The 11,783-nt window shown below is 59.0% G+C and overlaps 1 protein-coding gene across 5 annotated transcripts; it reads right to left on the bottom strand.

Annotated features, from left to right (window-relative positions):
- Positions 1–918: 918 nt before the first annotated feature.
- Positions 919–10,481, bottom strand: Eps8l1 (EPS8 signaling adaptor L1). 5 transcript variants are annotated; one of them, XM_063253300.1, is made up of 19 exons: positions 10,232–10,474; positions 9,029–9,069; positions 8,882–8,940; positions 8,300–8,461; positions 7,950–8,099; positions 7,518–7,600; positions 7,037–7,295; positions 6,625–6,751; positions 6,308–6,396; positions 6,146–6,220; positions 5,908–6,056; positions 4,864–5,005; positions 4,758–4,786; positions 2,893–3,007; positions 2,675–2,806; positions 2,400–2,502; positions 1,904–2,081; positions 1,360–1,492; positions 919–1,272 (listed from the first exon to the last, which is right to left on the bottom strand). In XM_063253300.1, the coding sequence occupies exons 1-19, from the start codon at positions 10,264–10,266 to the stop codon at positions 1,183–1,185; spliced, it is 2,151 nt and encodes a 716-aa protein (XP_063109370.1). In that variant the 5' UTR covers positions 10,267–10,474; the 3' UTR covers positions 919–1,182. The 5 variants fall into 5 exon arrangements, 3 of the variants coding, with proteins under 3 accessions (XP_063109370.1, XP_063109371.1, XP_063109372.1); XM_063253301.1 differs by having other exon boundaries at positions 919–1,269; positions 10,232–10,468; XR_010048754.1 differs by lacking the exon at positions 1,904–2,081 and having other exon boundaries at positions 10,232–10,481.
- Positions 10,482–11,783: the final 1,302 nt, after the last annotated feature.

Genomic DNA, 11,783 nt, shown 5'->3' with positions numbered 1-11,783 from the left:
ATGGAGGCCTGCAGACCTGCTCGGTTCCAACTCCTCGGGGATGCACGTCCGTGTCCCGGGGTGTCCATGTTCAGGCCCGCGGCAGCGGGGGGTGGAGGAAGGGGAGAAGGGGACCGACGGCTGCCCCCCACCCCAGCTGAAGCTCAGGAATGAGCCAAAGCAGGCGTCTTGGTAGGGTACAGCCGCAGGGTGGACGTGGGAAGGTGTCTTGGAAGCCGGAAGTGGCCAGGGTCTCCAGGAGGACACCAAGGTCAGCGTGCAGGCCGCCATGGGAGGTGCCTGCCTGCCTGTGCCCGCAGTCCCGGGTTTACGGCGCCATCTGGCGGCTCAGGTGGGAACTGAGCCCCAGGGGCATTGCCACAGGCCCAAGAGGTGCTTGTTCTCCGGACGCCAGGGTAAACCGGACACCAGGGTAAACCACTCTCCCTAAAGTCAGAGAGGCGCCAGACTACCTAAGGGTGGGACCCAGAGAAAACCAGTCTCATCAGCCATCCTGATAGGGCGACAGGATGGACACTCAGGAGGCAGCCAGTTGCTCGGGGCCAGACCTTTGGCAGGTGGAGACAAACTTAACTGGTTGACTGGCCTGGGATGCAAGGCAAGCTTCCCATAGTAGGTATTTGAGTTGGCCTAGGAAGGCTGAATAGGAGTTGACCAGGCAGGAAAGGGCTGTGGTGACTCCCAGAAAGACGCCTGTGCTTAAAGGTGCCAGAAAGTAGGGAAGGGCGGGACTGGGACCATGAGAAATGAGGTGGCTTCAGGGCTCCAAGGCCAAGTAACGGATCTGGGAGGGCAGGGGGCAGTCTCAGAAGGCATCTCAGCGAAGGCTGGGTGTTCAGCAGACAGCGAGCTGACAGAGGCAGCTTCCCTAGACTCCCAGGGAGCCAGCACAGAAGGAACAATGTTGACACGGCCAGCTGAAAGGAGGCTGTTTATAGGCTGGGCAGTACCCATCACAAGGCACAGGGTTTCCGGGTCCCCGCAGGGGCCGGTGAGCGCTCGACAGTGGGCTCTGAGCCCCGCACCAATCCGGCCACCCGCGACTGCGACTTGACTCCAGCAGGACCGCGCGTGTGCGCGGGGCTGGGCCGGCTCAGTGCTCCTCCAGGATTTTAGTCTGTGGTCCCGCGAGGCGGGTGACCCCGCCTTCGTGGTTACGTTTGGCGAAGGGGCCGGGAAGGGTCAAATGACCTCCGCTCTCATCTCATTTTCCACCTTCTTCTTCTGCTTCTCCATGACCGCCTCCAGCTCAGACACTTTCTCTCTGTCCTGCTGGGCGGTGGAAGTCGGTTCGTGGCAACTCAGCCCCCGTCCCCAACCCCCGCCTCTGCCCTGGTGCTGGCGCTTGACCCCGCTCACCTCCAGCAGTGCGCGCTGCACCGTGAGCTGGCTGTGCACACGTGCGCCCTCCTGGGGGCTCACCGCCCGCAGCTCCTCCTTCTGTAGCGAAAAGAGCTGGGCACCGGTCAGCACGCCCAGAGCGTCCACAGTCCTGAACGGGCATAGCAAGGGTACAGGCCTGTCGGCCAACCACAACTCAAGTCCGCTCTAGCCTTGCCAATCACGTACACGTCATGCCTGCTTAGTAGCTTGTCCAACTAGCAGCATTTTGGAGCCTGAGTCCCCACCCATAAACCACAGCACGTGGTCCGGAGGGTGTAGCTCACCCTTATATCCCTGGCCCATTTTTCTTTGTCTTTTTGAGACGGGCTCACTGTACAGTTCACACTGGGTTTGAACTCACTTTAGACCTCAGGCTGGCTTCGAACTCGCAGTGATTTCCCCTGCCTCAGCCTGCCTAGTGCTGGGATGAAAGGTTTGCGCGACGATATCCAGCCTTTTTTTTTTTTTTAAAGCACCCTCAGCTGGCCTTCCCGCCCACACGCCGGCGCACCCCACTCACTCAGCGCTGAACCCCTTGGCCCGCAGCCAGGCTCGGACCCCAGCGGCTTCTGAGCGTGGGCTGAGCAGCAGCTCCGAGGAGACGCGGGGCCCCGCGGCTGTGCGGCTGGGACCCGAGCGCCCCTGGGCCAGGCGCGTCTGCAGCTCCTCGTTCACGCTCAGCATCTGGGAAAATTTCTCTGCACGCAGGGAACCGGGAGGGAGGCAGTGCGTGTGAAGGGCGAGGGGGCTCAATATCCCAAAGACAGGTCGATTAAGAATCGTTTTTCCTTCTTTCCCTGGAAGGCGCGGCCTTCTCATTCAGCTCCCTCCTCACCTCCCCGCGCTTTTAAAAAAATGTTGAGCCTGAATCACGTGCTGTTACTAAATCGCTCAGTTGTGACCCTCCAGCCTCGCCCTCCCAGGATGCTGCGGTTACAGGCGTGCGCTACCCTGCCTGGCTTCATTGTCTTTCTAAGCTACGCTTCCGACCTTGGACGGCCTGCCCCAACTCTCACCCTTCTCGCTGGGGTCCAGGTTGATGAGGCTGTCGCAGCTATCCCAGTGGGGCCGGGCCAGGGCCGGGGCTGGGGGATCGGGAGGAGGAGGGGCGATGTTCTCCTGGGGTAGGGGAAGCTCACTGGGTCAGCGGGAGGACTTCGAGTCCTGCCCGCCCCCGCTAGACACGCACATTCGGAACCCTTGACACCGGTTCCCACACCCGCCCGATTCCAGGGCCTGGGTTCTGGCCCCAGCCCCGCCTCCTTCGGGACCTTAGTCTGCCGTGACTCACCAGGCTGCGTGCAGGGCTCTGGCTGCACACTAGGTGGGGTCCGGGGTGCGGTGTGAGGATATTATAGGGTACGTATCCCTCCTGGCCCTGTTGATCCCGCACCTTCCACCACTTGCGCCTGTCGTCCAGGACCTGCATGGGGACCGGCTGCGGCTGGGACTGGGATGTGCTGGCTGCCACGGGCAGCAGCCCCCACCTCCTCCCCCTCCCTGCCTGACCTCCAGCAGGGCTCGCTGCTTCACGGACAGTTCACTGCTGTTGCGGGCCTGGAAGTTATAATTGCAGAGCACCCACTTTCCCGCTGGTTTCGGCTCTGGCTCCGGCTCTTGGTGACTGAGGAGAATTGGGAAATAAAACTGCAGAGGCAGCCACCACCTCCAGCCCGGGCTGTGAGGTGCTGGGGTGAGTTGGGTTAGAGCCAAGCAGGGGGCCAGGTTAACCGAGATCTACAGGGGAGTAACATAGATGTGCGTAGATTTTGCCCCTTCCCTTGCCTGGCCCGGTCCTGTGATATGAGTATTATAAACACCTCCAAGTCACAGGCGATGACAGTGGCTCAGGAGAAGCAGCTGCCACTTATTGAGCACCTGCTAGCTCCTGGCTCGTGCATCATGATCATGACCCATTATAAAGCAGTAGCTGCAGCTCCATGTGCAGCATGGAGGGGGGCCCAGCAACGCATGCCTGACTGCTGGGGCCCTCCGCAGAGCATGAATTTGGAACCCACTTCCTTCCTTCCTTAGGGAGCTCTATTATCTCCGTTTTCACAGGCCAGGATGCTTTGGCCCAGTCATGTAAAGGCCAGGAAGCGAGAAAGAGGCATTGGTGGCCTGAGCCCAAGCACTGAATGTTGCTGTCCCTCTGCCCTGCTGTGTGTGGCTGAGGGAGCCCAAGCCCTGCTGCAGCCTCGCACTTCACCAGCCCCAGCTTCTGTGGTTTTTTGCGCTGCCGCAGGCACTGCTGTTCTTTGTGTTCCCCTTGCAGGCACTCAGGCTCAGAGAAGTGAGTGCAAAGCTGGAGGGGTCCCAAGCTCAAGATTTGGAAGCACAGGGGCTCATGGCGGGGGGAGGGCGTCCTGCAACACCAGGTGACTGAGGAACCTCAGCCCAGATCAGGCCTACCTGTGCAGGGGAGAGGGGGGGTCTTCAGGGCTGCGGCACCCCCTGTGTGGGGCTGGCAGCTCCCAGCATGTTGTCCCTGCTGAGACCCTCTGCCGGGGTGGGGGTGGGGGCCCAGCCAGACCCCCATTCATCTCCTCTGGCTTCTTCCCTGCTTGGTTGGCTACTGCTGGTCTGCCCTTGGCTTGCCCAAGGACCCTAGACTTCCAGCCTCCATCTGCCTTCTTCCTCCCCAGAACCCCACAGCCTGAGTCCCCACAGCATGGTCACAACATGACTTTGGATCCCTAGGTTTTTCTTTTCAGGATCCAGGATCTGAGGAGTCCAGAGCTCATGCTTTGATTTCCTCTTCCTTTTAGTTCCAAGCTGCCTGGTCTGCACCCAGCAGGGACTTGAACTGTTGCTTTAAAGCCTTTGGGAAACCGGAAGTCCAGCCTTCCAGCCCAGAGACAGTCATGTCTCCACTCTCCCAGCAACTTGACCCCAAGCCCTTGAAGGCTCCGGCCTGCTTCTGTAGGTTTCCAGGTTCCCCAGTGCCAAACCTGGGTTCTTCAAAGCGCAAACATCCTGCCCCAGCCTCATCTGACACCAGGGCTCTGTGCTCATGTGAGGGAAGCCAAGGATGGAATGTCTTCCAAACTGCACCTTCCCAGCCTCTTGAGGACATGGGGTCCAGCCTCCCAGACTACCCACTCCTGGACCTGGAGATCCAGCCCTCCCCATTCCTCTGTTCTCCCTCCTCCCTCCTCTAACCACCCTCTACCCTACTCCCTCCTTGATCCTCCCTCCTCCCTGCATCTCTGTCCACCCCCAGCTCCACCCCACCCCACCCCATCTGTCACCACCTCACCCACCTGAGAGGAACCGGGAAGACAAAAAAGACACAAAAGGTGGTGGGGTCAGTGTGGTGATGCCCAGGAAGCACCCCCTCCAGGACACCCTGCCCACCTGGCCCAGAGACTCACCCATTTACAGCGACCTGGGGTGCGCTTTGCTGCAGGGAGGCAGACAGCTGGGTCAGGGGGATTCCTGTCCCAACCCCCTGTTGGGCCTGGGGAGCCTGGGCCTCACCTGCTGGCGCCATCGCTCATGTTGGAGCTGCCTCTCCACGGGATCCTCCCAACGGCGGCCCTGAGGGTCGTTGACCGGTGGCTCCCAGCCACTGTAAAACTCTAGGCTATAAGCAGGTCCCTCATCTGGGGGCAGCTCCAGCCTGTGGGCAGTCCAGGACAGCAAAGGCTCAGGAGTCCTGGTTCACCCCAGGCATGGTCCTGATGGGACTCCGTTATGCTTTCCAATAAGTCGACTCCATTCTGATGGCCTGCTTAACTAGGTAGCTCAGGGCAGGCCTTGAACTCGAGCTAGGTAGCCCTGGCTGGCCTTCTTCCTGAGGGTGGGATTACAGGAGTGTACCACCCTGCCCGGTTCCACTCAGCTTGTATATCTTACCTCAGCCCAAACTGGGGTTTCCAGCTACTTTTACCCCACCCATCCACCCCTGCAATGTCTGTCCCTACACTAAGTCTCAGAGCTTAGGCTCTCTCCTGAAATAGTAAGCCACACCTTCAACAAAGCCCCAGTTCTTCAGTATGCCAGGCCCACTTAACTATGCCCTGGCCCTCCTATGCAGTCCTCCAGCTTTGCCTTTTTCTTTCTTTTTATCAGCACTGGGGGTTGAGCCCTGTAATCTTCCTCTATCAGCCATAGGTGTGGGTAGGTTTTCCCCTTTTCTGGCTAGATTTCATTATTTTATTATTATTGGGGTACTGGGAATTGAACTCAGTACCTCATGCTTGTCAGGTGCTGTATCACTGAGTAAAATCCCTGGCCCTTGGGATTTTAAACCTCATGCTAATTTTTAGCCTTTATTCCAGTGGGATCCTGGAATTTATCTTTTTTTTTTTTTTTTTTTTTTTTGCTACTGGGGCTCAAACTAATGACTTCACGCTTGCCAAGGCATGCGCTTTTGCCGCTAAGCTAACTCCTTTGGCCACCTGGCATTTATCTTAAGCTCCACTCAGTTCTTATCCACATCCCCTAGCTTAATTTCACCTTTATCCTGTACTTTCTACCCTTTCTTCTTTCAAGTTCCTATGTTCCAACTAGGTTCCCCACCCTGGGCATGTCCAGGAGTCCCCAAGCGAGGTCCACAGTGCATTTTCCAGAGGAGTCACATTGTCTCGCAGCAGTGTCACTGCCTCTGATGTCAAGTGTGGCTGCCGCACGCTGCTGGCGAATTCGGGGCCCCCAGACGTGTTCACGATCTGCAGAATGACAGGGGTAGGGATGCCACCAGTTAGTTCCTCTGCTCTGGTGGGGCCTGCAGGGGATGCACGGGGCAGCATCGGCTCACCATCTGCAGTGGCCCGAACAGAAAGTGCAGCAGCTCCGGGGAAGATGGGTTGGCAATGTTGTTGCGAAGCCGGGCCTGGGTGGGGTGGTGCCAGGTTAGTGGGGGAAGGCAATGGTCACCGCCCCTTGGTCCCCGAGAGGCCCATGGGGCGTGAGTCCTCACCAGCAGGCTGAAGGCGTATTTGATTTTCTGAAGCACATCTATGTACTCGGCCTCCGAGGGTGGCTTGGCCCGCAGCGTCAGCAGGCCCTCTGTGAGTGGCACAGGCCCAGTGTTGGAGACCAAAGATGACGGGTGACACTGCTAGGGAGGGGCAGAAACCCAAGGACACCCTCAAGGACACCCTGGGAGCTCAGCTGTTAGAAGCCAGCCCCGGCCGGCTGAGGGATTATGGAGATGCTGGGGGTCAAGGAGCAGGAATCTTTGGGAGTGATGGGGGGGGGGAATGGTTGCTTTGGGCCTTTTGGGGCGGTCTTTACCCCCAGCTGTCCGCCGCCGGGTCCTGCGGCCACGCTCCCGGTGCTCCAACACGCGGGTGGCCTCTGCAGACTTCTGCAGCCTTGACACGAAGGTCTCCACGTCCTCAAACACGTGGTTCAGGATGTCCTGGGGACACAGGGAAAAGGGAGGTTCCTGAGTCTCAGGTCCCCATCCCATCGAGGCTTTTGCTGACAGCGTAGACACGCCCCCAGGCTAGGCCACGCCCTTAACAGGACCCACGGTGACCACGCCTCCGGAGCTCCGGCCACGCCCCTAGAGCCTAGAGCCGAGTCCCACTTCAGGACCAAGCACCGCCACTCAAGGGCCCCATAGAGGCTCAATGTCCACCTGGAAAGAGGGATGAACTGGAGCAGTAAGCCCTCCGGGCCCGTCCCCAGGCCAGATCCTCACCACTTCTCGCTCCGCCTGCAGACCCGCCAGCTCCGGGCCTCGCGGTCCCAGGTCCGGACTCTTAGGGTCCGTGCTGCTTGCTGCACTCGCTGGGCCTGGCCGCCCTTCTTCCGTCTCGGGGATGGGTTGCACCGGGGGCGCCCGGCGATCCGCGATCATCGAGACCGAGCTGATCACCGCGCGGACCGACGGGCGGCGCAGCAGGGGCGGGGTTTGGGCGGCGGGCACGGTCCCGCGCTGTAGCTCCTCCTCCGCAGCCCTGCGGAGCAGAGGAGGAAACTGAGGCCGGGTCAGCGTCGAGGACCAGTGAGGGAGAAACTTGTGGCTAGGTAGGAGACCCTGATACTGAAGGGTCAAACGTGGGTTAGGTATTGGGCGGTGGAAACTGAGGCCAGAGGGAGAACCTGAGAGCCAGGAGAGAGGGTTGTCTCGTCTGGGAAGGACTGGAGTTCCAGAACCATCTCCCCGTTCCGCCTCTCACCTGAGCGCCGCTGCCCTGCGCTCACCGCGTCCGGAGCGGTAACTGTGTAGAGCTCCCTGGATGTCCTCTCGGATTAGCTCCGCCTGCCAATCACTCCATCAAAGCCCCGCCCACTGTCATCAGACCACGCCCCATTCCGACTACGCCCCGTCCACAAACATCTTTTTTTTTTGTCTTTTTTTTTGAGATGAGGTCTAGCTATTCAGTTCAGGCTCGCCTTGAGGTCACTTTGTAGCCCTGGCTGTCTTGAACTCCCAACGATCCTCCCACCTCAGCCTCCCGATTGCTGGGATTACAGGCGTGAGCCACCACATCCGGCTAAACCCATCTTTTTCAGATCTTCACAGACCGTGCCCCTAGGTCGCCCTGATCCCACCTTTGCCCGCATGCCACGCCCCTTTCTGTATTTCAGGGTGAAGCCCAGAATCTCACCCCAAGACGTAGGCCCTGGAAGAAGTGCACGTCGGGCTGCGCGCGATCGGGCTCCTGGCACACTAGCAGCAGCAAAGAGCGGCTCCGGCCCGGGGGCGTCACCGCATCGCAGCGCACGATGGCGCCGAGGGGGTAGGACTCCAGCTCCTCCTGCAGGCCAGACAGCAGGGTAAACTGAGGCACCGGCTCCATGGTGACTGCAGTGCCCAGTGGATGTAGGAACAGGCCAGGGTGCCTCTCGTTTAATAGAGGCTGGCAAGCTGAAAAAGGGTGCTAGCTATCATGCACTCAGCCCACCGAGGTCCCTGGGGGTCAACAGCCCAGCCACTTCTGCCCACACCCTCTGGTACCTTGGAGCTCGGGTCCAGCAGCGTGACATGGCCGGGGGACACACGCAGCAGCATCTCTTGGGTCCAGATGCGGCCCTGGCTGTCCATGACTGCCAACTTCCTGGACGCGTCCTCCACCGTGTGCACGCCGTCCTCCTCGCCCAGGCAGAAGGTCACCAGGTGCTGTCACCGCAGAGGAGGCAGTGAGTTGGGCATGGCCCCGTGGACACGGACTTCTGGGCTGAGGAGCTCTACACCTCCTCCAGGAAGCAGAGCCTGGGGAATCAATTCCTCTGCCCAAGGCCCCGGGGCCTGTCCTCCTTCACCGGGTGGTGGGCACCAGGCTGGGGGGGCCTGTATCTGGATTCCATCTACTTCGCCTCGGTGCTTCCTGGGATCCCGCATTGCCTCTGCTGCCCCTCCACCCTCCTGTCTTGTGGTGATTTGTCTCTGTTCAGCACCAAAAAAGTCAGACTGTGGCACAGCTGAGGCAGAGACACAGTCCATTTGGTCTGTGACTACACTGAGGTTCCTAGCCATTTCTGTGTCTCTCCAGGCCCACTGTCCCCAAGAAGTCTTCCCTTGGGAGCTGACCAGACTCACATTGACCTGGTACTGGGACACATCAGCCATCACCACGGTGGAGTATCGCTTCCTTTGCTCTGTGGTGGAAGACGAAGGCAAGCTGGACTCAGGATCGGCCTCCTGACACTGGCCCTCCCCTGGCCCTGGCTTCCAGGCCACACTCACCATAAATAGACTTGGCGCTTGGCTTGGGGGGAGCTTGTGGGCTGGTGAGGGAAAAGCAGGGAGAGGATGAGGGCTAGGGGGCCCTCAAGTGCCAGGCAGCAGTGCAAGGCCTTTGCTGTGAGAGTACTAGGGGGCCGTGGGCACTCGGGGCAGGGAGAGGCAGGCTGTGCTGGCTGCGGTCCTGAGTGAGGCCCCACTGTCATTCAGACCTGGGTTCAGATTGTCTGTGCTACTTCCTGCCATAGTCTGGGCAGAAGACCTAGGCTCCCCTGCCTCAGTTTCTGTTGCCCCCAGCACACAACTTGTGGGCTGTTGGGCAGATCACTGAGACAATGCCCATGCAGTACCCATGGCCTCTGGAATCCTTACTGGGAGGGGCTTAGCACCTATAGTTGCTCAGTAAGTGGGCAGTAACTGATGGGCAGCTCCCCGAGTACCTGCCACTGACACAGAGCACCTTCCTCCCCTCCACCCTAAACCCTCCTCTGTCCCTGCTCTCCCTGGGCTGCTCCTCAAGGGCGCTGTTGTAAGACTCCTTAACATCTCTGGTCCAGAGATAAGAGGAAGCCAGATCCCAAGGGAGAACTGTGAGGATCAAGGAAACAGAGGACTCTTCGGCAAAAACCCTTCTCTCTCTTCATCCTGCTCCCTCCTGCCAGTCAGACTCAGCACCATTTGATTACCTCTGGGCTGGAGAGCTCACTACCTATCATGCAGCTGTTTAGACTCATCTCTCTTTGCCCCTCTGCCTGCCCACTCCAGAGACTGGAGTCCTCATCCTCACCTGGGTTTCTAGCAAGTCAGAACGTTTGTAAGGAGATAACCATCATAGGTGCTAACTAGGGTTGTTTTGCAAAACCCCTGATCTAGCACATGTACTCTGAAAGTACTCCTGGGGCCGGGGAGAGCTGGCTTAGCTGAGTGGGGTCCTCCTGCCAAGCCCAGCAGCTGAGTGAGCCATTGAGGTGAACCCAGGTCTATGTGCTCCAACCGCAGGAGGAGGAGGGTGCTCCACAGTTCCCGGTATCTCTGCCTGGGTGCCACAAACTGGATCTGCAGGTGTGGGGGCTGGGGCCCCGGCCTCTCCTCCCTCTGACCTGGGTCCAGCTTCACTCTCAGACCTGGGGTCCAGGTTGGCCTTCTCTCTCTGACCTGGCGGTTTGGGCTGGCCTCCCTGGGACCTGGCAGGGCAGTGGAACTTACCCAGAGGTGACAGTGGTGCCAGCTATGGAGCTCATAATGACCAACGTGGGAGCTCTTGCCCACCCAGAGTCGTGGGAGACAGTAAAGACGTGACCACTGGCTTCAGGGATGGACGTGTGTGTTGGTTGCCAGGCCTCCTCTTGTGGATCTTCAGGTGCAGCCCCTGTGAGGTGCAGAGGTCCTGTGTTGCTGGCTGTCCCTGCTGGCTGTCCCAGCTCTGAGTGGCCTTGGCTCCGGTCCTCCAGGCCCCTCCTCCCTCACACCTCCCTTCCGCAGCTGCAGTCTCTGCATACCTGAGCACTCGCTTGGCAAGGGCTGAGGTGGCGGCAGGGGTGGGGCTAGGAGCCTGTGGGAGGCAGGAGAGTGGGGGGTGGGCAGTGGCCAGAAGGGAACTGGGAAACTTGTGTCCATAGTGAAGACAACAGAAGGTCAGCAACAACCTGATGTCACCTGGTTTCACAGAGCAGAGTCAGAGTTCTACTCTGTGTGTGTGTGTGTGTGTGTAACACAAGGACTGAACCCAGAGCCCTTGCCCTGTGCTCTATCCCCAGCCCCTTTTTGTGTTCTACTTGTCTTGCTAAGTTTCCCAGGATGGTTTTGAACTTGGGATCCTCCTGCCTCAGCCTCAGAGTTTTTTTTTTTTTTTTTTTTTTTGTCTTTTTGAGACAGGGTCTCTACGCAGTTCAGGCAGGGCTTGAGCTCATTTTGTAGTCCAGGCTGGTCCTGCCTCAGCCTTCTGAGGGCTGGGATTATAGGCATGAGCCACCATGCCTCAGCAGCCTCTGAGTTTTGAGATTAAGGGCTTGCACCTCCAAGACCAGCTGGTTCAAAGTTCTGTCTTTGGCTTCTCCTGACACCTGCAACAGCTACCATTTGGAGACCAACTTTTCTGCCACTGCCACTGCCACTGCCACTTCTGGGGATGTCATTTCCACAGTTGGCCCAGTCTCCAGGCCTGGATGCTACCTGTCTCCCTCTCATTTGGAAATTGCACTGGTGAACCTGCCATTCAGCTCATTAGGTGTCCATGAGGCCCGGGGCGCAAAGCCTCCCCTCCTTGTATCTGCCCCCCCCCCCACTGTACGTGTCCCCCTTCTACAGGGAGCCGAGCAAGGCTTGAGGCATTGTGTGGCAGTGTGGCTGGGAGGCTGGGCAGTGCGATTCCCACTGAAGTTGGCTGTGTCCCTGCTCTTTGTGGGGCCCTGTGGTCTCCTCACATGCTCTCCCACTAGGGCCCTGGGCTCTGTGTCTGCCCAGAACTTCTGTCTCCTTGGGAGGTGACACACACATGTGCACAGGCACGTTCCTCAAGGCCTTCTATGAAATGGGTCCTGTTCTCCCTGTTTTCTGGGTGGGGAAACCGAGGCATGTGCGAGCTGAGGGACAGGACCACAGTGGTGGGGATGCAGCTGAAGCTGTGCTGTTGCTGTGGACGTGAGTTCCTCTGCACTGCCTTTTTCTTCCCCAGCACTGGGAACTGAACCCACCCTGAGCTGTGTCCCTGGCCTGTATGAAATGTTTTTATTGTTTTGAGAGTCTTCATAGGTTGCTA

This window comes from Cavia porcellus, unplaced genomic scaffold, assembly GCF_034190915.1.
Source record: "Cavia porcellus strain 051 isolate PalLab524CR breed Dunkin Hartley unplaced genomic scaffold, mCavPor4.1 scaffold_7, whole genome shotgun sequence".
NCBI lineage: Eukaryota > Metazoa > Chordata > Mammalia > Rodentia > Caviidae > Cavia > Cavia porcellus.
This window is presented reverse-complemented; position numbering and strand designations above follow the sequence as displayed.

Coding starts and splice junctions, on each gene's coding strand:
- Eps8l1 (XM_063253300.1), bottom strand. CDS start 10,266: ATGAGCTCCATAGCTGGCACCACTGTCACCTCTGG. Junction 7,601..7,949: donor TCCAGGGCCTACGTCTTGGG/GTGAGATTCTGG, acceptor AGTGATTGGCAG/GCGGAGCTAATCCGAGAGGA. Junction 2,503..2,674: donor AGAGCCCTGCACGCAGCCTG/GTGAGTCACGGC, acceptor CCCCTACCCCAG/GAGAACATCGCCCCTCCTCC.